This window comes from Rhamphochromis longiceps, linkage group LG7 (assembly GCF_057381845.1).
Source record: "Rhamphochromis longiceps isolate RC_006_pf linkage group LG7, R_longiceps_female_GT1.1, whole genome shotgun sequence".
NCBI classification, from domain to species: Eukaryota; Metazoa; Chordata; class Actinopteri; order Cichliformes; family Cichlidae; genus Rhamphochromis; species Rhamphochromis longiceps.
The window spans coordinates 64115139-64140115 of NC_140563.1; the positions used below are offsets into that span (position 1 = coordinate 64115139).

Consider the following 24977-nt stretch of genomic DNA (forward strand, 5'->3'; position numbering starts at 1 on the left):
TACAAACACCACACCACATGTTTTTGGCTTGTAAAGCACTTTTGGGTTTTTTTCTTTTTTGTAATGAGCCATTAACATTTTTTTAAATAGTGTGTTGGCAGTAATAACTGTGAGATGATGCCCTGTTTGTGTACACACTCACAACCCTCTTCGCCCCTCCCTTTTCCTCTCTCCCTTCGCCTCCTTTCTGTTGCCATGGCTACTACAGGAGGTTGCCAAGTGATGAGGATGGCTCGGTGTCGAGTAACGGCTCCGGGAAGCTGAACACCAGCAAGAGCTCCTCGGCCCGGAGGACTGCGACTGGCAGCAGCAGCAAGAACGGCAAAGAGGAGCTACACAAGAGGGGCGCCAACGGTGAGGAGGAGGAAGGAAAGAGAGATGAGGAGGGAGGGGGTTAAGAAGGTAGACAAAGAATGAGATGATTCCAGTGAAGGAGGAAGAAGGGAAGGTATTAGGAGAAGGACACATACAAAGACAGATGGATGGATAGATGGAAAAAAATCTGCCTCTCCTTATGTTTGTGCTCATCAGAAAGTCTTTCATTGCTAATAAACAAGTGCAGATCACCAAAAAACTGACCACCCCCCGCCCCTCCACACACACACACTCATGCTATGATGTTTTTACCCAAGGATAATTATTGTGAGCTAATGAACCGCAAACACACTCATGCTTACAATGAGTCAGCCTGCTACAGCATCATGTAACTATCAGGGACGACACATGTACTCATCAGATATTGTCACACGTCCGCTCATATGCAAACTGGGATATTAGATCAGTTAGAAGACACATGAAGCATTCACGTGTTGCTATTTAGGCTGTTTTCAATCGGCTTACCTCATTCCAAATGCTGCATGGAGATAAAAGCGAGTACATATTCCTTAAGCGTTGCATCAACTTACTTTGGAGCAGAACCACAGAGAAAGACAAGGAAGTGGGAGGAAACAGTTCTGACAGCGTAGTGTCACCTTAGGTGTTATTCAAATCCATACAACCCACTGCATATGTTCTATGCTGTAGGAAAGTTACTTGTTAATCCTTGATGCCTGTCCTCTCCATCATTTTAAATGAGCTTTTAGATATTGCACTCACACAGAGTGCAATATTAAAAACACACACACACACAAAGGGTATGACTACTTAAATGCCAAGTTATAATTGAATTACTATTAAAATGAGAAGGTTACTTGTAATCAAGAGTCACATTTCTTTTTTTTTTTGTTAAAGAAGGGACCTGATGTAGTCTAAAATCTGCGATGACATGCTGTAGCTTAGTTTATTGATGTTTTATCGACACTTCTTGGTTATAAGGACATCTTTATTTCCATGTTGTTTTCTACCTTTTTATGCCGATTCTGATATTTTTCACACTACTACATCAATTAGACAGACGGTTGATGACTAATTATGAAGAATGCATTATTAATTTAAAAGCATTTGTTAAAAAAGGTCATAAAAAGAGGAGACTGGTCCATGATGATGACAAACACGTACTTCACATTATTAAGTTCACTTTAAGCAGCTTGAGGCAACTGTTGTTGTGGTTTGGTGCTTCATAAGAAAAATTGAATTGAACTGAATTGAATTCAAGAAAAAAATTAAGCAACTTTAAAGTTGATATAAAAGTAAAACAACACAAAACAAAATTAGCATAGGTGTGCTTGTGTTGGGAGTAAGCATGGTATATGTGAGCAAAACTATACACAAAGCCCATGTTAATCTGTGGGAGCTGTGCTAAATCTGTCATATACACACATTTACATTTGGGTACATCTATGAAAAATGAATCCAGCCACTACGATGTCCTCCAATAGCTATTTCACTTCCCCTTCCCCTTTTCGGACCAGGAAGCTACTAACATTTTTCTTTATAATCACTCTTTGGCTAAATCTATCCAGACTCTTGAGTCAGTGTCAGTTAGGACTCAAGTCAAATCTAGAAATGACAAAAACTGAGGCTTCATAAAAAAAATGAGCTTCTGTGGTCTTCTCGTCATTGCCTGAGGCTACAATAGCTGGTTCTAGCATGATGGCGCAACTTCAAGTGAACTCCTGTTATGAGTAATGGTGGTGCCAAGTTTAAACAGAACATGTGAAATGAAAAAAGACAATGTCTGTTTTCTACTGCATCATCTTTGAGCCTTTTGAAATGTTCTCCATCATTAATTCAACAAAGTAGCTGGCAGGTACTGTGTCATTTTAAAGAAGAAGGTTCTTGTTTACAGCCATATGACAATCTCCGCTGCTGAAGTAAATGACAGTTCTCCTAATAAAGCTTAAAAAAGCATGTTAGCAGGTTGTGACAATAAAAAATGTTGTAGTTTTCCATAGATAGGCTCACTTCTGGTAATTTGGACCACTCCACTGCAATGGACTTCTCAACTGTGTTTGCCCCTTTAGTCCCTTTTTAGCATTTTAATGGAATTATCTATTTTAGTAGTCTGCTACTTACTATTAATTAATAAATATATATGTGCTGTAGCATATTGCTAATGGATGCATCTTGATGAAGCTAAATAGCCTTGTATGGTTTAGGACTTCTCCCGTCCATCCAACTAGTTTCACTTATGGTCCAAAAACTTCAACATGGGACAAGCAAGGCAAATGTTGAAGTTTCCAAATGCAGTGTAAACATTGCACGGCAGACTTGATGATGTTTCCATGAACATGCTTTTCCGCATCTTTTTACTAAGCTGCTGCAAACACACTCAGTCGGCTGCAACTTTCCAGCTCAAAGCCCGACTGCGTCAACAACAACAACAACACGACCCTCAGGACCCAGTGCAGATTTTCAAGCCAACGAGGCATGATTGCAGATGCCTTGCAGGTGCGTCCATCGCTCCTGCAGCGGCATTGCAGACCACGCCCCGCCACATACAGATTTCATAACTAATGGTTGCCATCTTGGTGGTCAGTCCATCTTTTATATACAGTCTGTGGGTTGAACCTGCTAAGCTAATTTAGAGGTCCAAAGATGCAAGCATGAATGCTTTTGTCAGCCCTTGCAATATTTGGCAACCTGTAAACCTAAAACATATTTATAAAATATTATATAAATTACATAGTTTGCAGAATGTGATAAAATGATAACATTATTCGCTGTCTGCACAGATTCCTCACTAGCGTTAAATTAGCAGACATCACAGGATTAAAAACAAACATTTTGTCAGACATGAGATAATAGACTGTGCCTTTTGATCTACATCACCTGTAATCAGTAGTGGCAGTGAATGCACTGCATCTTTGAACTGTTCAACAGATTATCAGCCCAGTTTTTTTTCCAGCTCTGCAGTTTCAGAATTGATTGCCTAAACATTGCTCTGATCACTGGTAACACTGCCACGTTGCTGCTGTTCAGTGGCATTCTGGGACACTGTGATTTTCAGATCTCTTTTGCATCAGCAAACTAATGTTCACAGCAATTTAAGTGATTAATAGTGTTTATGCGAGCAAATGAATGCTTACCCAGAAGAGACAAGAAGATGAGTAATTGTTTCATTTTCTCACTAGAGATTGCAGAGAGCTGGAGATGGACAGGAATAGAGTTTTCAGAAAAAAAGGGAGAGAATAATGCCGGTATGCTACAGAAATGATAAAAACACCTGCTTGCTGCAGTGGGTCACACATCTTCAGGAAGTTTTACAGGTGTCAAAGCATTGGCTAAAGAGAATTTTGTACTACACCCGTAATTTTACTTGCGAGAGTCAGCGAAAGTGAAATGAAAATGCAAACACTCAAGAACTACATCTCAGACTCCACAGACCTCAGTTAGCATGTTAAAAGTTAAAGTTCCTTGCAAAAAAACTAGAAAAAGACTGAACAAGTGTGGCTCGTTTCGAAGCATTATCAGGAAAAGCATCTTCTTTCTCAACAGAACAACACAGCTTAGAATTGCAAAGTTGATTTTGAACAAACCACAAGACTTCTGGAGCAATGTCCTTTGTACAGATGGGATACAAAGTGGAGATGTTTGGCCATAATGCACAGTGCCACAGTTTGAGAAACATAACAGCATTCCAGCACAAATGCCTCATAGCTACTGTTGAGCACAGTGGTGGAGGGGTGATGATTTGGGCCTGTTGAGGTGTAGTTGAGTCCACTGTGAACTCCTCTGTATACTCAAGATAAAGCTTAGTCCAGATTGCGTCGCGTAACAAAACAATGACCCCAAGTGCAGCAGCAGCAAATCTGCAACAGAATGGCCAAAAAAGAAAACAATTGAGGTGTTCCAGTGTTTCAGTCAAGAGAGCTGTGATGAACAAATACATGCAAACTTCAATAAACTGAAGCAATGTTGTAAAGAAGTGTGAGCCAAAACGAATCTGTCAGATGTGAGACATGTAGAAGATTAGTTTCTTATATATGAAGATACAGCTTTCCATATAAGTACGGCCTGGTTCCATTGTTCCGGTGAATCCTTCAGGGCAGTGCCATCAGTGCCTTGTGCTGACTAAATTCCTTCTTACAAGAGTAAACCACTCAAAAGACAGTGGGACTTCTTTTATTTCGCACGCTAAACTTCCACAACAAGAGACTAAAAACAGTGTTGTAGTTTTTTACATTTTAGAATGATTTTAGAGCAACTGTTCAAGAGAAACAGACTACATCTAACACTGACCTTAGTATAGCTAAATGAACGTTTTAATGTTCCTCAGATGTTCAGGGTTCAAATCCCAAAACTAATGGATAACATGATGGTGGTTTTATATGTAGTCTATGGATATACTAACTTTATTGTTCATCTGTTAAATCATCTCCATAATAGTAACCAATATTGCTGCAAACATAAAGGAGTAAACAGCAAAAGTACCAGCAGATTGTTGACTGACTCATACTGTTTACCAGAAGACACACTGAGTAACGGGGGCTCTAAAATGTAGTTTATTCAAATTATGCAACATGTAGTTTCTACATTCAGTCAATGAAGCCACATGTTTTAAAATGTATTTAACCACAAAAGAAGAAGAGAAGAAGGACCCTTCTTTGTTGATCTGAAATGTGTAGCTGTGAGGAAGCAAAACAACAACACAGCCATCATGCTGCCGCTAAATTAAATGAAGGAACAGACACAACAGGAAAGTAGAAATTTTTCCTAATAAGGAAAAAATTAAAAAGCAAAGCCTACAAACGTTATATTTGTAATGTTTGTAATGTTCCCATTTATGTAGACCAAACCAGTCAGTGCTGTATGAAAATAAATATGATTCAGTTGCTACTTTTTCTTCATAGTGAAACTTAGGCAAGATAAGTTATTGTAAAATAAAATAATATAAAATAGCCTTTGTTGAATTTCACCCTTGTTTTGGCCTCTGTCTTCCCTGAGTGCAGGAGTGCACATATGCAGCCAACCAGCCAACCAGCCAACCACCCACAGCCACACATACACACACACACTCGTTTTCATGTCTTAGTGAGGATATCTCATTGATATAATGCCTTCCCTAGCCACTTACCTTAACCCTAACCATCAAATATGAATGCCTAATCCTAACCCTCAGCCTAACCATAACCTAATTGTAACCCTGACACTAAAACCACATTTTGAGCCTCAAAAATGCCTACAAACTTGGGGACGGGCATTTTGTCCACATAAGTGACTGTTGGTTCCCAAAACTATAGCATGCCAATTTTTGGTCCTCACAAAGATGTCTAAACATGCACACACACACACTCTCCGTGGCACTCACCAGATGTAACAACCTTTGTGGCAGAAACCATGTACATGTTCAATTCAAACACCAGTACAGTGTTTGCCACTTGCTGTGAAATGGTTCAGGGTTCACGTTAGCTACAACACATTGTTACCTGTGTCCATTCAGGTTCACAGCCCTCTGCTGCTTGTGATGCCACCTGTCCTGACCTGAGCTGTCACACTCTGATAGGCTGAACAGTTTCTCCAGCAAATGAGAGCAGACGAAGCTGGTGCCTGGACGAATGTAACATTGTGGGTTTGGAGCAGAGTTAATGGCATACTGTCGTAGCCCTACAAAGAAGCAGTCTGCCATATGATGTCAGTCAGTCAGTGAGTCACTGTGAAGCAACATAGCACTATCCATCTGCTGCTCGCTGCTGTAACATACAGTCTCATAAATACTGAGATTGTGTTACTGTGCGAAGCAGAGGACCAGTCACATACAGCGGATGTTTTTCATGAGACAAAACTCAATTCTTATTGGATTTAGTGTTTATTAAAGTTGTAGTTTCCATGACAACAAGTAAATCTCACATTAGAGGATAAAAGCAATTATTTTGGAGTGGAAAACAGTGGAGGAAAGTACATGTGAGCAATGAGACAACGGAAGGTAGGAAATTGAAAAGCTGATAACCCATTACTGATCAAATTCATCTTGTGGCTCCAAAAAAACCCAACATAGCACAAGCAAAATCATACAAATTAAATCCTAGAGTGCTAATGTGTTAGCTAACAATAGCTTGCTTCATTAGTAAGTTCAAAAACTCTGTGGGTGCAATGTAGACACACACACCAGCTTATTAGTGCTACATGACAGAGTAATAAATACAGAAATTTCCCTCACCAAACCTGAAACACAAACTTCTTCCTTGGTCTGTACGTCACAGTAAACTATAAGATTGCAAGTGGATGTAAGGCAAAAAACAGGCATATCATTCATTGGTTCAAAAATAGTCCACCCAAGCTTAATATAAAGCTTACAGTATGCGAGAAATGAAAAGTAGCTCCATTAGTAAACCTCTGTATCCATCTGTTAATACTGATTTTTGATTTATTCTACCTTGAGAACTGGTACTCTTGCTTATTACCAAGTTGTGTGCTTTCTTGTCTTTCCAGATCCCTATGAAGACCATACAGGCTCTCTGCGTCTCATCACTATCAAGCCCATGACAGCCCAGCCAACCTACTCGTATCCCTCTTCCTCTTCTCACAGCCAAGATTCTGTGGTTGTCAATGGGGACGTGAGTTGGCAAACAAACATTTACACGCATGTCTTCAAAGCTTTCCTGGACTCGGAAGTGGTGACAGAATAGGGCAGAGTAAAAAGTAGGACACCATGAGTCACACAGACAAGTGCAGCATTTGGTAACCACGTTTCGTCTCCCATTGTTTAAACGATTGATGATGTTGGACTGCATCCAAATTGATATCAATCAACTCAATTGATTGAACAAATATTAATGGGTGGTATTGAAGAAGTAGTTTATCAAGCTCTTTAGGTGCATTAACTCAGAAAGATGCTTTTCCATTCTGTTATACTACCCCTCCTCCACCATAGTAGTAGTAACATAACATCTCCTCTGGGACAAATTGTACTGTTACTGAATATAGCTGTTGTTGCTACAAACACTATTCCTCTGTCTCTCTCTAATCTCTCAGTCAGCCCATCACATCTCATTCTTATTCTGCCTCAACCTGTCTGCACCTTGCTGCAGCTCAAACAGCAACACACAGGCTCATGATAAATCCACCCTCAGTCTATTAACATAAGACTAGAAAACCCCATGATTAGAGTGTGTTTCATAGTCTGAATATCTGGATGTGAGTACTAAAAAGAGGCCAAAACAGTAAAAATAACAATTGTGTGTGTGTGTGTGTGTGTGTGTGTGTGTGTGTGTGTGTGTGTGTGTGTGTGTATATATATGTATATATATATATATATGTATATATATATATATATATATATATATATATATATATATATATATATATATATATAAAATAATAATAATTTGATTACTTGAATTTGCAGGCTAACCATAGTGGGCTTAAACAGAAGTCCGACATTGAGCACTACAGGAACAAACTGCGTCAGAAGGCCCGGAGGAAAGGCTACGGAGAATTCTCGCTCTCCGAGACTGGAAGCCACGGTTATAGCCACCGTGACACGAGGCACAGCCGGCACGACAGCGCGGTGAAAGAGCCAATGACTGCCGAGGAAAAGAGGGCGTCCTTTGCAGGGTGTCACAAGAGGTATTGTAATATAAATATAATTAAATATGCATATTTTGGAATATAATTAAATGTTTGTCTTATCACTGACTTGATTTGCTGCAGAAAGTGAAATAAATCTCAATGACTAATCACAAAATTGTATTACGAGGATTAGACCTTATTATGAAATTGTGGTGGACCACTAGAGGGCTCCACTCACACCCAGTGTAGAGGAAGTGTGTTCCTGTGTTTTGTGGCGCGATATGCGCAGTTGATGTTGGAGACGAATAAAGAAGGAGTGAGAACTGAGAGCTGTGTCGTTGATGCTTACCTCCACATTGGTGACCCCTGACTCGAGCATGCAACGGGCCGTAGATAACGCACACTCCGCTATGGATGCATCAGCGGCCGCCGGACCTCCGCCTCCTGTTGCAGCTACGTTCGCTGTGGCGCTGAAACTGCCGGACTTTTGGCTCCATGACCCCCCGTCATGGTTCGTACACGTGGAGGCTCAGTTCGCCCTTCGCGGCATCTCGGCTGACGACACGAAGTATCACCATGTGGTGGCCTCGCTCGACCCGCTGGCCACCCGTCGCGCGATGGCGCTCCTCCGGGACCCACCCGCCCAAGGGAAATACGCCGCCCTCAAAGAGCTGCTTCTTCGGCGCTATGCCCTCTCCGACGCCGAACGAGCCGGAAAGCTCCTCAACCTGTCAGGCTTGGGTGGCGGTACCGCGCTCGAGCTCATGGAGAACATGCTATCGTTGCTCAGGCCGGATGACGGTGGTTTCCTCTTCGTGCACCTCGTCCTTCGCCAACTACCGGCCGCCGTGAGAGCTGTCCTCGCGAACTCTCCGCTTCTGCCTGCGAAGGATTATCGCTCACTGGCTGAAGAAGCGGATCGTATTCTCCTGGCTAGCCGCACTTTCGACGTTCACGCCCTGGCTACGGACACGCCGGCGGCACCTTCCACGCCTCCACCTGCCTCCCCCGGAGCATCCGCCCCCTTGCTGACGGCAGGGATTGCTACACGCCGGCACCGCGGAAAGAGCATCTGTTTCTACCATCAGCGTTTTGGTGACAGAGCGCGTCGCTGCCTGCCGCCTTGCGCTTTCACGGCCCAGGGAAACGGACCCGCCAGTGCGCCGTAGCAGCCGCGACCGCTGGCAATACAGAAAGGCTGCTCTTCATAGAGGACTCGCGCTCCGGGAGACGTTTTCTCGTGGACTCCGGCTCCCAGAAGAGCCTCCTTCCCCCTACCGCTGCCGACGGACTAGCAGCGAACTGTGGGCCGCAGCTCATTGCAGCTAACGGCTCTCCCATCAAAACGTTTGGGGAAAGGTTGGTGACTGTTTGTTTTCATGGCCGGGATTTCCAGTGGAACTTTGTTGTTGCTGCTAGCTCTGTACCTATTTTGGGTGCTGATTTCCTGTGTGCTCATGGACTACTTGTCGATGTCGCTAACAGACGTTTAATCGATGCTCTCTCGTTTTCTTCGCTACCCTGTTTTACTCGGGCCGCCGAGCCCCTGATTCGGGCTAATGTAGTGACCTCCGGGGATGCTTTTCAGCGTTTGCTTTTAGAGTTTCCATCGCTGTCTGTCCCTAATTTCTCTAGCACGGTAACGAAGCATGGGGTTGAGCATTATATTCCCACGGTCGGGCCCCCGGTGTTCGCGCGCGCGCGCGCCGCCTCGACCCCGCGAAACTGTCCGTTGCTCGGGAAGAGTTTGCAGCCATGGAGCGCCTTGGCATTGTACAGCGTTCGAACAGTGCATGGGCCTCTCCGCTTCACATGGTGCCCAAATCGGACGGTCGGTGGCGGCCATGCGGAGATTTCCGCCGTTTAAATAATGCCACGGAGAATGACCGTTACCCCATCCCCCACATTCAGGATTTTTCTGCCAATCTCGCCGGAACGTCGATTTTTTCTAAAATTGACTTGGTGCGGGGGTATCACCAGGTTCCCGTGCGCCCCGAAGACGTTCCTAAAACCGCTGTCATTACCCCCTTCGGCTTGTTCGAGTTTTTGCGCATGCCGTTTGGCCTGAAAGGTGCCGCCCAGACCTTTCAGCGGCTGATGGACACCGTTTTGCGTGGGCTGCCGTTCGTTTTTGTTTATCTGGACGATATATTGGTGGCCAGCTGCTCAGCGAGCCAGCACGAGTCCCATCTGCGCCAGGTTTTCCAGCGTTTGGAAGCGCACGGCCTGATCATCAACCCTTCCAAGTGCCAGTTTGGGTTGCCTGTTCTGGATTTCCTCGGGCACCGCATTTCCGCTGAAGGTGTGGTTCCGTTGCCCGACAGAGTCCAGGCCGTTTCGGCTTTCCCGCGTCCCACGTCGGTTAAAGCGTTGCAGGAGTTCTTGGGGATGATAAATTTTTACAACCGCTTTCTCCCCAGAGCTGCCCACCTGCTACAGCCACTCTATGCTGCCTTAAAAGGTAAAACAGCCAAAGATCCGGTTGACTGGCTGCCTGAACGCGTCCGTGCGTTTTCCGCAGCCAAGTCTGCGCTGGCTGACGCCGCCCTGCTGGCCCACCCGCTTCCGTCGGCGGAGATCGCGTTGACCACCGACGCCTCGGACGTGGCAGTGGGCGGAGTGTTGGAACAGCGGGTTTCAGGTCTCTGGCAACCGCTCGCCTTTTTCAGTCGTACGCTCCGGGATGCTGAACGCAAGTACAGTGTTTTTGACAGGGAGTTGCTGGCCCTGCACCTCGCAACACGGCATTTTCGTTTTTTCCTCGAGGGTCGCAACTTTGCTGCGTACGCTGACCACAAACCTTTGACGTTTGCGATGTCCAAGGTCTCTGACCCATGGAGCGCACGCCAGCAGCACCAGTTGGCGGCCATTTCTGAGTTTACCACAGACATTCAGCATGTGGCTGGTAAGTCCAATCACGTCGCTGACTGTCTCTCACGTGTGTTGGTTTCTCCGGTGTATGTCGGCATCGACTACGCTGCCATGGCCGCCGAGCAACGTGCTGACCCGGACGTCCTTGCCCTTCAGTCAACAAAAACGGGCCTCGTGCTGGAGGACACCCCGGTGTGGGACGGCGGTCCGCACCTTCTTTGCGACGTTTCCACCGGCCGCCCCCGCCCGGTGGTTCCCCTTTCGTGGCGTCGTCGTGTTTTTGACTCGGTGCATGCCCTCTCTCATCCCGGCGTCCGGGCCTCGGTCAAGCTGGTCAGCGCCAGGTTTGTTTGGCCGGGCCTTCGCAAGACGGTGAAAGAATGGGCGGCGGTTTGTATCCCATGCCAACGCTCGAAAATCCACCGGCACACACAGGCACCCCTCGAGCCTTTCCGTGTCCCGGGTAGGCGTTTCGATCACGTTCATGTGGACCTGGTTGGTCCCTTGCCGCAGTCACAGGGTTTCACGCACCTTTTGACTGTGGTGGACCGCACAACCAGGTGGCCGGAGGCGGTACCCCTGGTGTCCACGACAGCGGCGATTTTGTCAACGTGGGTTTCACGTTTCGGCCCCCCTGCTGACATTACCTCGGACAGGGGCCCCCAGTTTGTTTCCGAGCTTTGGTCTGCTATGGCTGACGGCCTGGGAGTCAAGGTCCACCGCACCACAGCATACCACCCGCAAGCTAATGGGATGTGCGAACGGTTTCACCGGTCACTTAAGGCCGCGCTCCGTGCTTCCTTGACAAGTGGCGACTGGGTCGAACGTCTTCCGTGGGTTTTGCTGGGTTTGCGTAGCGCGGTTAAAGAAGACCTCGGGGTTTCCCTGGCTGAACTGGTCCTCGGCCAGCCTCTCCGGGTCCCCGGGGAATTCTTACCTGAGAGCCCTCCCCCATGTTTCGATACCTCTTTGTTGCCTTTTCGCCCCCCAAGAAACTCATTTCCTGTTCCTGGTCCTGTGCACCACTGCCTGCCTGACACCTTTGTTCCGAGTTCATTGGACTCTGCTCGTTTCGTTTTCATCAGGCACGATGCCCATAGGACTCCGCTGCGTCCACCATATGATGGGCCATACAGGGTTCTTAAACCAGGCAACAAACATTTCGTTTTGGACTTTGGCGGTCGGCAGGAAGTTGTCTCTGTTGACAGACTTAAGCCTGCACATGTTATGCAAGAGGATCAGGTGGTCCCGGCCCAGGCCCCTCGCCGCGGCCGCCCACCTGCCACCGGGCTGATGGATTCTGTTTTTTCCCCCGAGTCGTCTTCAGCTTTTTCTGACCGCCAGTGCCAGCCTCGCTCCCGGGCTGGGTTGCCCTCTGTCAGTTCCCCACCCCCCCCAGTTCAGCCGCTCCGGCCGTTTGCTTAAGCCCCGGGTCCTGGACTAGTTCTGCTGGGTGTTCGGGGGGGGGCATGTGTGGTGGACCACTAGAGGGCTCCACTCACACCCAGTGTAGAGGAAGTGTGTTCCTGTGTTTTGTGGCGCGATATGCGCAGTTGATGTTGGAGACGAATAAAGAAGGAGTGAGAACTGAGAGCTGTGTCGTTGATGCTTACCTCCACAAAATTACAGTTCTTACACATGAAATTTTTGTTTCATGCCATTTAAATAATGAATGTTCAAGTGTTGAACTACTACAATGATGAACAATAAAGGCTAAATCCATTTTTTTTCATCTGGAAATATAAACTTAATGTGATGCTGTAGCTGTAAAGCATAGTTGCTAAGCAACACGTAACAAGTGAGTGAATAGAGAGGGGTGAGATTAGGTCAGCATATTAATATTTCACAGGTCACACTGACAGAGTGTCGGTTTTGCTTGTTTTTGTCACTAAGTTTAATACATTCAGCCTGAGGACATTTCACAAATCCTTTGACATCAGACAAAGAAAAGCTTTTATTGCCTTCTGAAACTTAAACTTCAGCACTTCAGCAACTTCAAACTTCTACCAAAAACCATTCAGATTTAGAAGAATTTAGGTCATTTTAAGCAAATCAAAAGAATACAAAAGAATTGTTTTGAATATGACAAAAACACTTCTATAATATTTTTCGTTAACTCCTTTCAGTGAATCTTACCAGAAAAACAAATGACACTCAAATAGTTTAATTAAAATATATGGGTGAATTCCATAACTGCAAACAGGCTGGAAAAAGTATAACTTATTGACTTATGGAGGAGGGGGGAAAAAAAGCTTTTAAAACTTTTAAAATTTTAACTTTTTTTTCAATGCCAACATACCTGTACAGCAGTTTTTATTAGATTTAACTGGTGACTCTGTACATGCAGCTATTAATCTTATGTTGACCATCATGTCACAAAAGGGTTACCAAGACTGAAAAGAGTTGATCTTATTTACTTTTGTGAATTTATTTATCTTCATTTTAGGCCTTTTCCTTTTTCAGAGTATGTGTATCAGGTAAAAAACGTCCATACTGGCAAGCTAACATTTTTAGCTTAATCGCTATAACCACTAGCTTCTAGTAACTAACTGGCTCTTTACTAATAGTACGGTAAGTACTGGTATTTGAATACTGTTAGTAGAAGTTGACGACCTTATTGGGAGAGGGAGGCAGTTCCAGAGTTTAGGATTTGCAACTAACTGTGTACAAGTCAGTCAGGAAGGAGACATTAATTAAAGTTATTGTTCAATGGATCTAAGCAAGAGGCAGACTTATGCTTCTGACATTTATTCATAGAAATCTTAATTTTAAAAAGCTGGCATGTTTATGGTCACACAGATGAGTCAAATTTAAGCAAAGAATAAAAAATAACACAGAAGTTGTTTAGCTGAGTTTTAAACATGATGCCAAGGTGCAAAGACGTGGTCCCAAGTATTGAGAAGCTTCATGTCCTAGTGATAGCAAATACAATAAAAAAAACAATGGGAACCAGAACGGAACCTTGAGGTACACCAGGCCATTTTAAGAGTATTTACCAATGCTGATTATCAAGGACCTCTTACTCAGATAAGAGTAGAGCAATACAGGGCAGTGTGACAAAGTCCTCATGATGGAAGATCAAGCTCTCATTTCACACTGCATCAAACTACTGTTATAGCCCATCTAGGTGCGGCTAGACCACAACATAAAGGGTGATCCATCCCCGTCCAACCCCAAGCAGCACGTCACACAATTAACACTTTGTGACAGTGATTTATTTACAATGAGTGAATTTAAAAACAGAGGAAGGGAGCAAATTATAACTTCGGGGTGAACCCAAGGCCAAAACAACAAACAAAAGGTAGCCTATCTCAGGAGTAAATAAAACTTACCTAGTCAAAAGAACTAAACCAAACGACAATTACTTTCCTCCCTACCTAACAAAAACAGGAGAAAACGAATCAAACAAAAAGGCGGTCCACCCCTACATGCTCCTACATTAAACCAACATAGTTAAACAGTGAACACACGGTCTGCCGGTTGGGTTGGGCCGAGGATGAATGACCTGGCAGTCCCTGGCGGTGTCTTCTTATGCGCTGCCTCCCGATCATTAGCCAATCAGTACGATCCGTCCACCCTGGATGCACCAATATTAAAATTACGACAACAGTCGTAACACTACCCTAAACATAGATGTCAAAGGACTGGAAAAGGACCTCAGTGCCATCAGGAGTAATTGTAGTAATGACACTAGGCTGGTGTTGTATTTCTTTCCACCAGGTACTCTCACCCACGAGAGCCTACATATTGGAGCCGGCAGTCTCTGAGCAGCCCCAGTCCAGTAGAGACGGAGATGGACCTGCTGGTGCTCAGGGAAAGATCCAGGAGGGGCATCCGCAACAATGGCTATGATGTAAGTGACTGGACAACAACCTTCTGAAACAGTAAACCAGGAATGGGGTCAGTAGAGCAGATCCAGAATAAAGCCAGAAACTATAGCTTGACCCAAATTGTAATATGTGAGTATAGGTCTATATAACCTGTGTATTATAACCAAGAGTTCAGACTTAACCAAGGTCTGTGACTTGAGGATGGAGGATTTCCGATAGATCTTTTTGAATCTCTGGACTCAGATAAACTTACTGAGTAGTAAGAAAAAGCAAAGCTTTTAAGTCTGATTCTGTAACGAGCTGTAATATAGCAGCTCAGGTCCAATCTCAGAACAACTGAGTGCCATAGAGCGATGACGAAATGGGTCACTTGATAGTTGTAGGAAAGTAAAGCGCTGCCACTTCGTCACACTAATAAAATAATCTCTTGAGAGCGTTCTAACTTTAATCCTTCCCTTCCTTTCCTCTCCGATGCTTTTAGCTCTGACCCAGTGGATTAACAAATTACCTTCTGATGAACCTTATAAACCTACACAGAGATGAAGAAAAATAAATTAGATAGAAAAGAAGAAAATGACAAAAAGATTAGAGCACAATTCCTTCATTTTTACAGTAGCCAACAGGGGTGAAAAGTCAGAGAGGAGGAGATAAAACGGGGACAGGTAGAGCATCGTGAGTGAAGTCTCTTTATGCTGCTCCTCTGACGCACCATAGTAACAGCATCGACCGTGCTACCTACCTGAATGTCAATGACTCTGAATATGATTATAGCCTATTCATGGATTCAGATGGGAGACTTGATAGCAGTTAATAGCCTCGGATGCACCAAACGGTTTGGAAGGAGAACATGGTGTGTTTCTGCATGAGCGTGTGTGTGTGCAGACAGGACAGAAAAGCAATGTGATCAGAATCCCTTATCACTTTTGTTTTCATGCTTTAGAACGGTTGAGACATATTAAAGCGGTATTAGCGATGTTTGGATTTATGAGTGGCTTTTATGTGGTTTGTGGAATTTATTCCTGTGGTTTTGTACAATGGTTAGGTCATAATTTAATAATATTCTTTATCCAACTTTTAATGGAATCCTGATGTGGTGATGTGATTATGTTTTAATGTCTTGTTATTCATTCATTCATCTGTTAGTCTAATTAATTAATGCAAAATTTAATTAAAAACTGATACAGTGGGTTATTTTAGTTTCTGTTACACACGTCTTACATTTATCTGATGAAAGTCTTTTTTCCTATGTGACGTTTTAACACAGCATAGTCACAAATAGCTGCAGTAGAGCTAATCTGAAAATCTAAAAAAAAAAAGCCGATTTTTATAAGGTAATAAATATATTTAGATATACAGTTCTATTTGGGAAAAAGGCAAAGAATATTAAATATAGATTTGATACTGATCTTTACCCTGTTAAATGTCAAATTTTTTTTTTACTGCTATTAAAAACTAATTTGTTACATTTAACCACATTTTTGTGCTCCCAGAAAACAACTGTTTCCATTTATCTTTGCATATGTCCGTAGCAGTTACTGACTTACATTACTGCATAGTGAGTTGATACTTGTAGTATTTCCTCCACCACAAAACCAGCAACAGTCTTGCTGCTCCTGATGTTCCTTGGAGAGTTTGGGCTAAAATCGAATTTTAGAGCTGCAGCACCGCCATCTTTCTTCTTCTCAATGGACTTTACAGCTCCACAATAATGTGGGTAATTAGCCTCAAGATGCTTCTTCAAAATTATAATAATTATTATCACCCTTGCATGAAATGAAGTGTGAATACCTTCCCAATATAATAACCATCTCGTCTCCCATGACAACCTTTAAATGCACAATGACACAACTGTAAGATTTTGCTACAGCACAAATGAATTACTAAAATAAAAGTATAACTTATTTGCTTGTGTTACCAGAGAAATATTCTCCTTTTTTTTTTTTGTCATTATATCAAGACTAAGAAACTGATTATCTTTGTTGGGAACTATATTTTGTGCTTGCAGCACGGGGACATGAGCAAGCAAATAAACGGTCTTTGGATACCTGGTAGTCTCTGGTGTAAGCAATGAGAGGATCCATTTCACCACCAACTCCTCCATTCATTCCTGTAATTGTGGAGCATCTTTCGCTCTAAAAGCACAAAATATTAATTCAATATACATGGATGCAAATCCGTCCATATGAGATTGGACAGGTTTGTGTTTAGGAACATAAAAATAACGCTAGGAAATCTGTGTCCAGGGACAAGAAAAATAGTAAAATTCTAGAAAGAAAAAAAAAATCAATAGATGACAGCTGTGAGACTTTTTTTGTTGACTAGTACACGACTCCATTGCAAGGAGTCGAGAAGAGACAAACGATGAATCTGCATCAGGATTTTCTCTTTTTTCTTTTTGTTACAACAGAAAAGAGCAGAGATATGTGGTAACAGTGCTGGACTGATTCTTTTTAAATATAACTAAATTTTCCAGATGTATGTTACAGTACTTGTTAAGAGCGAAATGCAATCCCTGCTTATTAGCATTATTCTGATACTGAAGATGGTGCCGTTTCTGAAACTCACTCTTCTAAATGCAACGAGTCTTACGCTGGTTTTGACTACAGCATGACACATTTAGTGCAGTCCCTGTATATATATGAGTGAATGAGAAGACTCCCAAGATGCGGCTAAAGATCAAGAAGGCTGACTTCAGTGGAGGTAACAAAACTAAAGGGTAAAAAAAGGTAAAAAATTAAGAGGAAAATTGAGGTCCAATAGAAGGAAAGATTACCAGAACACTTGATTAGTGGCAGACAGACAATCTTGGATAGAGAGGAGGAAAGAAAGACCAAATGTACACAGGGGAAGGAGAGTTAGACCCTGGTGCAACACGAAGAAGGGGCAAGAAATCTTATCAGTATGAAGCTAATTAGAGCAGGAAATGCAACAGGTATTGGTTTTTCTTGAATTCTCAATTAAAGCCTGTCTTAAGTTCTCAAAATACCAAAAATAATTACACTTGTTACATATCTATATTAAACAAGCTTTTTTCCACAAAGGGGACAAAGTCAAAACAATGTTTTTGTCACTATTACAGCTAATTTGTGCTTTCTTGTGCATTTTTTTGGCCATTTTGTGGTACATGTGGACCTATTTCATGCATACTGAGTTCACTTCATTCACTCCTCCGTTTGAATACCTGCGGTAGATCAGGATCCATACCAGCATTTCCAAAGCGATGAAGTTGCACATACAGTATTTACACACAAGATGCACTGACTTTTACTGACAGACTGTTTTTCTATTCTAAGTACTCATAGCACTTTTTACTACAAGCAACATAATACCCATTGATATTCCTCTATACCCACTTATGCACACACAGCGATGGATAAATCAGGTGCAGTATTTTCAACATGTAGACTGAAGGAGCCAGGGATCTACCTCCTGGGCATTGGCACGTACCAACAGAAGCACCCTGTGTTCTTGTTGGCACGTGCCAGAACAGCATTGAGAGCAAGAGGTAAACCAGCTCTAACACCACATCAGAAGCTAGACCTTTATTAACAGCAGATGTTTCTTAAAATAAGATTTCAGAAACCTAAATAAGAGTTGAGTCCACATGTAAAAATGGTCTTTAATGTAAAAAATTCCACCTGTGCTTTTCCTGCATCAAAATGTTTGCCCTGAATAACCCACCTGGAGCAGTTCATTGACTGCACGTGACTCATGAAAACTCATTTCATGCTTGTTTTATGCTTTGTAGACAGCAGAATAATGGAAATTCCTGTCATATTTTTTTTAGTTTTAAATGTTTTATGAAAATAGGATAGGGACAGGAATAAAAAGGACTAAAAATAAAAAGATAGAAAACAAAAACAAGAAGAAACGATATCTATGTCCATGTGATTGAGTTGAAAACATCCAGTTGTACAGTTAGTGCTATACAGTTATAACTATACAGTTACATTTCTCAAGGATTGATGAAAGCACTCAACATAAGAGGAGAAAAACACGAAAAACAAATGTTTGTGAGTGTGGCTCGTTTTACTGCTTCTGCAATAACTGATGAAAACATCGGCACCAGAATGTTTATCACTTTGGGTTTGTTTATAAGGAAGCCAGGAGTGAAAGGAGGAATGTTATGAGCTTTAAACTGTGGACACATGACCTTGGTGTTTGTGTCCTCGAAACTTATTGGAAAAGCTGATAAACTGCTTTTGTACTGGTTGCTAAATGTTTGTGTGTTCACTCCACAGGGTGAACCAGAACCCTTTGAGGAGACCAACGTGGACCGTCTGATGAGCTCTCTGGGTTATGGAGGTGGATCTACTGGCACTGGGAACGGCAGCTTGGGGGTGAAGGCTCACCGTGGCTCCGACTCCTCCACACTCAGCTCCCAGCCGTCCATTGACGAGGTCCGTACGCAGATGCATATGTTGCTAGGCAACGCTTTTAGCCTGGCACCTCCGGACCATGACCCTCCTTCTCCTCCAACCAAGTAAGTTTTTATTTTTCACTGAAAACTCTTTTCTTTTATAACATCTGCATAATTTACAGTACTGTGTGGGAAAGAAAAGAGAGAGGTCCCCTGATACGCACTTTGAAAGCACATACATCCCACTCCCAAGCTGTTTCTCAAAATCACAGCAGTTTTATCTGATGTCTGCTTGCCTATGCAGTGTGCGCTGGAGCAAGACTAGAAAAATAAAGAGACAGTAGGTGTGTGTGAATTGACTCTATTTCATTTTTTTTCTTCCTCTCTCAGCCATCGCCATCATCATCACCACGCTCACAGCGCCTACAACCCTTCCAGTACCAGCCACTACAGTGACGGAGTGACCAGTGCCCCCGGAACCATGAACCACCCCTGTGGAGGCAGGCAGAGAAGCATAGGCTATGAGGACATGCACCAGTGTAGCCTGCCCAAACCAGTAAGCACTTAAAGGAAGATTAAGGCTTAGAAAAATACAATTAAAGCTACCAACAGCCTTTCCAATAACTTCACTGTCACCATCTGTTTTTAATAGGTTCTATTTTTGAGTAGAAAGTAGTTCCAATAAAAACCAACACATTTATAGCCCTGTCTAAAATTGGAATCAAGGTCTGGTAATAACAGGGTGTAATAGTTTTAAAGAAATTTGCATTTCAGGAACTTTACCTTTTGATAATACTCTGACACTCTCACAGAGCTCAAACTAATCTCACGCCAAGGATGACAATCCTCAGTGACTTGATCTCATAAACAAGATCAAGTCTCTCTGAACATTTCAGCTTTCATGTGGCAATTAACCTGGCCTTTCATGTGTGTTGACTTTAATTAGAGGACCTAGGGATGTTTTTGTTGCTTCAAACTATCTGTCTGTCCCCTGAGTTTATTAAGTACCAGTAGCATCAAACAGCAGCAGGATCCATACGAGCATCTCCAAAGCAAGAAGAGTTGAACACATTCATGCACAAGGCAAACAGCAGTAAAATAGGTGGATCGGATATTATGGAAAATCTATATCTGTACTTTTGTCCAATTCAGGCAGGTGACTCATCACAAACATGGTCATAGTTTAGCAGCTACAGTGCTTGAGTTGATTGCTTACCTCTGTGACAGGTATCAATATATTCTGATTTTAGTAAGTAAGAAAGTCTTCAGTAAGTCTGATTCCTGGAAAGCCAGAATTTTTTGTTTTATTTTTTGTATTTTTCTGTTAGAATTTGAAGGCTCACAGTATTTGGAGTATTGATTTTTGGATCCCATAGCTTTATATAGTAGATTCTTCACTTTTTTCTAACCATTACCCACCAAAATGCAGCCACAGGCAACCTAGCAACCTAACATATTGCAGATAGGTTTAAGTTGTTAAGAATTTTCACCAGTCAGGCAATTATAAATAAATTAATAAAAAGATTTAGGCTCAACATTAATGAATAATTTAGAATAAAACGAGTAAACAGGGTGCCTGTCTGGACCTCAGGCTTTAGGTACACTGTAGCACCTTTCCTCTTGAGTGCTTAAGTGGTCAATTCACCCAAATAGCTTAAAGTGACTATTTCCTGAATAACCTCTGGTTATAGGCATATTAGGCCTAATATGTGTTAGTAATGTGAAGTCCACTGCCTTCAGCTATGAGACTGAACCAAAACATAGAAACATACTGTCTGAAAACCCAAAATAAATAATTGAAAGCTACAAATGAATGAAAGAAATGTTTACACACAAAAGATGCTCAAACAGAAAAGTGGAGACATGGATAGTGATTACATTACAAAGATAATGATGACACCTTACACACAGTAATTTCTTCCAGTAATTTTTCTCCGACATGCATTAAACTACTTGAAGTATAAAAAAGAAACTCTGCATAATGGATGAGAATGTTTAATATTTAGCTTTATTATGCCAGCAAATAGATACGTAAATCCCCAAAGAGCTTGATAAGGTCATGCATGTGTAGTAAATAGTTGCTCATGTGGGGTAATTATCTATACTCGTGTAAGTCACATTGCATTATCTGCCAGATGACTAAACAGCTAAACTGGCTGCATGCAAAAGTTAAAATGTTGGCACCAAGAAACTGACACCGAGAATTTGGACAGTCAAACTGCGTGCCGTCACCAGCTGCTCTGCAAGGAGAACCTTGAGAATGATTAAAGAAACTGAGGACTGAACGCCTTCCAACAAATAAAGTTGCTGCTTGAATCTGAATCTGTATTTGATCTTTCTGTTCCGCTCTGATCAGATATCCCCTGGTTTCCTTACCCTATTTATTTCTTCTTTTTCCCTTTGGATTAAGGTTGTTTTGTGTTCATACTGAGCTGAACAGATCTCTAAATTGCATTTGTGGCTCCTGCAGGGTTTCCGGTTTACCCAGCTTCCTGATATGGGCATCGGTTCTCCACCTCCACTGATCCCCTCAAGACCAGGACCGCCACCTGCGACCTCACTGCGACGGTACTACGCACATTTATATAATCAAACAGTCAAACACATTGCACTTCATATATGGAAGGGAAAACATTTTTAAAGCCTAAAATAAGGAGAAAAAAACATAAAAGCAAGAAACACTCAGTCCCTTCAGTGAAAGATAAAAACATGCAGTGTTGAACATGTGGCCCATAAATATATTTAGACATCAAACTTGAAGGAAATGCTCACATATGGCATTTAAAAGTACTCTGAGATTGGTTCTCAGCCAGTCACATGGCAGCACTGGGGCTAATCACTGGATCAGACAGATAGTGGAGAGTACACTGGAGAATACACAAAATGTATCAGAATTTTAATCAGCGTCATTTCAAGAGTGCCCTCCACGTGCACCCTCGGTTTGTGCCACTCACTTCTCTCTCTTAGGCCCATATGCTAGTCTGCATCATTTGAACTGAATATTCTTCTTCATTTGAATGCTGCTGCTGTGTGCACTGTGTTGCTGGGCACTTTAGCACTGCAGAGAGTGATTGAGTCTGTTGGTTAGCAGTGAGGAGCACTCTCGCCATCTAGTGGGCAAAATAAATAATTAACACTTGTGGGAAAAGAAGGTGCTGCAGAGTGGCAGGAAAAAAAATTATGCAATAAAATAAAAAAAGACAAACTATAATTTACAATCAATCTACTAATACAAATATATTAATTCTATATATAAATATAGATGTATTTATATATATATTTTTAAAATGTTCTGCTTGACAGAGACAGCTTTTAGTTGGACTTCTCTAATTACTGCTAATTAAATTTTCAGATATGGCCACGGGTATGTGACCATTATTCTTGCTTATTACAACCAGAAACGGTCATATTATGGCGGTTAATCAGTCAGCTCGTCACACATCAGCTCCACTGTGCTCCCAGGGAGAAAGAGTGCAGCACGTTAATCCCTCTTTGCTATGCACTGTGAGGCATTAGTGCGCACAGTGCATCATGGTCCTGAGATGTGCCAGTGACATCATCTGTCCTCCGGTTCTTTACTGTAGTTAACATGCACTGTAACACGTGTCTGTACGATGAAGAGGATGGTGCTTCAGTGCAGAGGTGGAGAAAGAATATGACTGCATGGAGAGCTCTAATAAGGCTCAAGGTGACAGGATGGGATTTATGATCCGTGAGGTCATGTGTCCTTCACTGCAGTGACCCAGAATGCCTGGAAATTTCAGCCAGATGTTGAAAACAAGTCTGGGAACCTCTGTACTGTGCATGAACATCACCCCAGAAGCTGTCATAGGGCAAGAGGCAGGTTATACCCCAAACAGGTCACTAGTTCTGTTGCAGGGCTAACCCACGGAAGTCTTTGGAAGCCCAGAGTTCCCATGCAGACACAGGGAAGAACATTCGAAGTGTATACTTAAACCAGGACTTTCTGAACTTGCTATCAGTACCACAGTCTGATGTGACTTAAGATGAAAAGATGTCTGATGGACTTTATTCTTGTTTTATAGATTACTAAAGATTTTATATCTTTTTATGTTGTGTAACTATGTCTTTTCCCATAATATTTAATTAAAGCTGCAAGCCATTTCTACAAACATGTTTCCTGTATCTTTGTTAAACCGTGTTTAACAAAGATCAATATTTGTTTGGTTGTTTTTTTTTTCCAAATGGTGCAGATTTGACCTTTAAACTGATACAGATGAAATTTGGACTGTATATAAAAGAGAGACATAACTGCCATCATATCACCCATTGGTTTATGACTGCATTTTGAAGCCTCACAGCCAACTCTGTTTTTTTATTATTTAAAGTGTCAGACAGCTAAGTCTAAATGCAGCATCTGATAAATAATGGTAAATAGTTAGAAAGTAAGGAAGGGAGATTTGACCAAATTATGTTATTTAAGGTTTTGTCATATTATAATATTCAGTTTTAATGCTCAGTTTATTATGTTATATTGTTGGTGGTGACGCGTCAGTGATGTCTCTGATTTGTTAACTCCAACTGAATTTAAACTGCTTTTATTGCTCACTCTTGAACTCTTGAACAGATTCCAGTTGCTATTATTTTTGCTCTTCTGCCAACAACTTTTAAACTCGGGTTTCAAATGTTTTCAGATTCTCTTAACTGCTTTATTGAATTGTGTCCTGTGGGCACAAAAAGCTATAGTTGTTATTTGCAGGTGTCTGTTTGCTGTACATCGGGTTGATTTCTGCCTCTCCTCTCCACTGACAGTTCCACCCCTGATGTTAGTCTGAAGCCTCGCGTGTCAGAAGCCTCAGAGCTGCAGGCCCAGCAGCACAATGGTGCCCCCTACCTGCCACTCTCCAGGACCCCCTTCCCTGCTGTCACTGTTGACCAGTCCATCAGCACCTACTCAGGTACGACACACTGACAGGACGCTGAATTTCTATTGATATGTTATTTCCGTTCAATCTAAATCTATTTACATCTCACAGGAAACCCAATAACAGCAGTCTACGCTATATCGGCCAACCGCCCAGGTTACTCAGACTACTTCGTCATGTCACCGCCATCCTCATACCGGAGTCCATCATGGATGTCTTATCCACCTGAACCAGAAGACCTGCCGCGGCAATGGAACGACACACCTGTGAGACACTGTTTTCCTTTTTTTAAGTACACAATGTGCTGTGAACACTTTGCAGGAAGTTTCAGTGTGTGTGAAGCACTTCCCCCACTTCTTCCCGCAGAACTCACGTCACCTTGAGACCATCTGCTGAAGTCGTCCGACTGTGACACTGATTTGAAACGGTCAGTAGCTCGGTGGGTCACTTTTTCTCTGCACTGCAGTCTTATACTGTCGTGGTTCTTTGGTGAATTTTGTTTACCTTTTCATCTTTGATTTAGCTGATTTTAGTTTATTGTACAAGTTAAATGTTGTATTCCATCTATAGTTCAACGTATATTTCCATTTTATTTTGGATTTTTGGCATCTGTAGTGAAAATATTTTGTATTTAGTTACTATTTTGTTGATGTCTTAAAGGTAAAAAAAATTAAATATAAGAGTATAATTGTGGCATTATGGAATTGCTTAGTGTCTCACTGTAGACCTCATACTAATTTGGACATAAAATGAGTCGAAGGCCAAAATTTGACTGAAGAGTTGACATTTCAACTGGCTTTTGAAGATTTCCAGAGACAGAGCTTTGCAAATCTCTCAGGGGAGCTTGTTCCAGGGAGCAGCACTGCAGCGCTGAAGGCTCTGTCCCTGAAGGACTACGGTTTGATGTGGGAAATGGAGAGTAGGCCTTTAACTGAGGAACCCAGATGGGGTGTAGGGGAGGAGAAGGATTTTATAGGACATATGGGACTTGACTGGGAGCCAGTGGAGGTGTATAAGGGTTGGGGGTGATATGTTGCCCGTACTTAGTTTAGGTGAGAACTCGGGCAGCTGAGTTCTGAACATACTGCAGCTTGTTAGGCAGACGAAAGCAGAGACCACTGCAGTAGACCAGGCGGGAGG

At 42.5% G+C, this 24977-nt stretch overlaps 1 protein-coding gene across 1 annotated transcript in view; it reads left to right on the top strand.

Moving 5' to 3' along the window:
- kiaa1549la (KIAA1549-like a) overlaps nucleotides 1-24977 on the top strand; it is a 120996-nt gene that overhangs the window by 90793 nt on the left and 5226 nt on the right. The window contains exons 15-24 of the mRNA XM_085414807.1: nucleotides 209-354; nucleotides 6811-6935; nucleotides 7727-7947; nucleotides 14482-14614; nucleotides 18833-19074; nucleotides 19342-19507; nucleotides 21422-21519; nucleotides 23725-23870; nucleotides 23949-24103; nucleotides 24204-24264. Coding sequence (XP_085270933.1) covers nucleotides 209-354; nucleotides 6811-6935; nucleotides 7727-7947; nucleotides 14482-14614; nucleotides 18833-19074; nucleotides 19342-19507; nucleotides 21422-21519; nucleotides 23725-23870; nucleotides 23949-24103; nucleotides 24204-24233 — 1462 coding nt within the window. The 3' untranslated portion in view covers nucleotides 24234-24264. The remainder of the gene's footprint in view (nucleotides 1-208; nucleotides 355-6810; nucleotides 6936-7726; nucleotides 7948-14481; nucleotides 14615-18832; nucleotides 19075-19341; nucleotides 19508-21421; nucleotides 21520-23724; nucleotides 23871-23948; nucleotides 24104-24203; nucleotides 24265-24977) is intronic.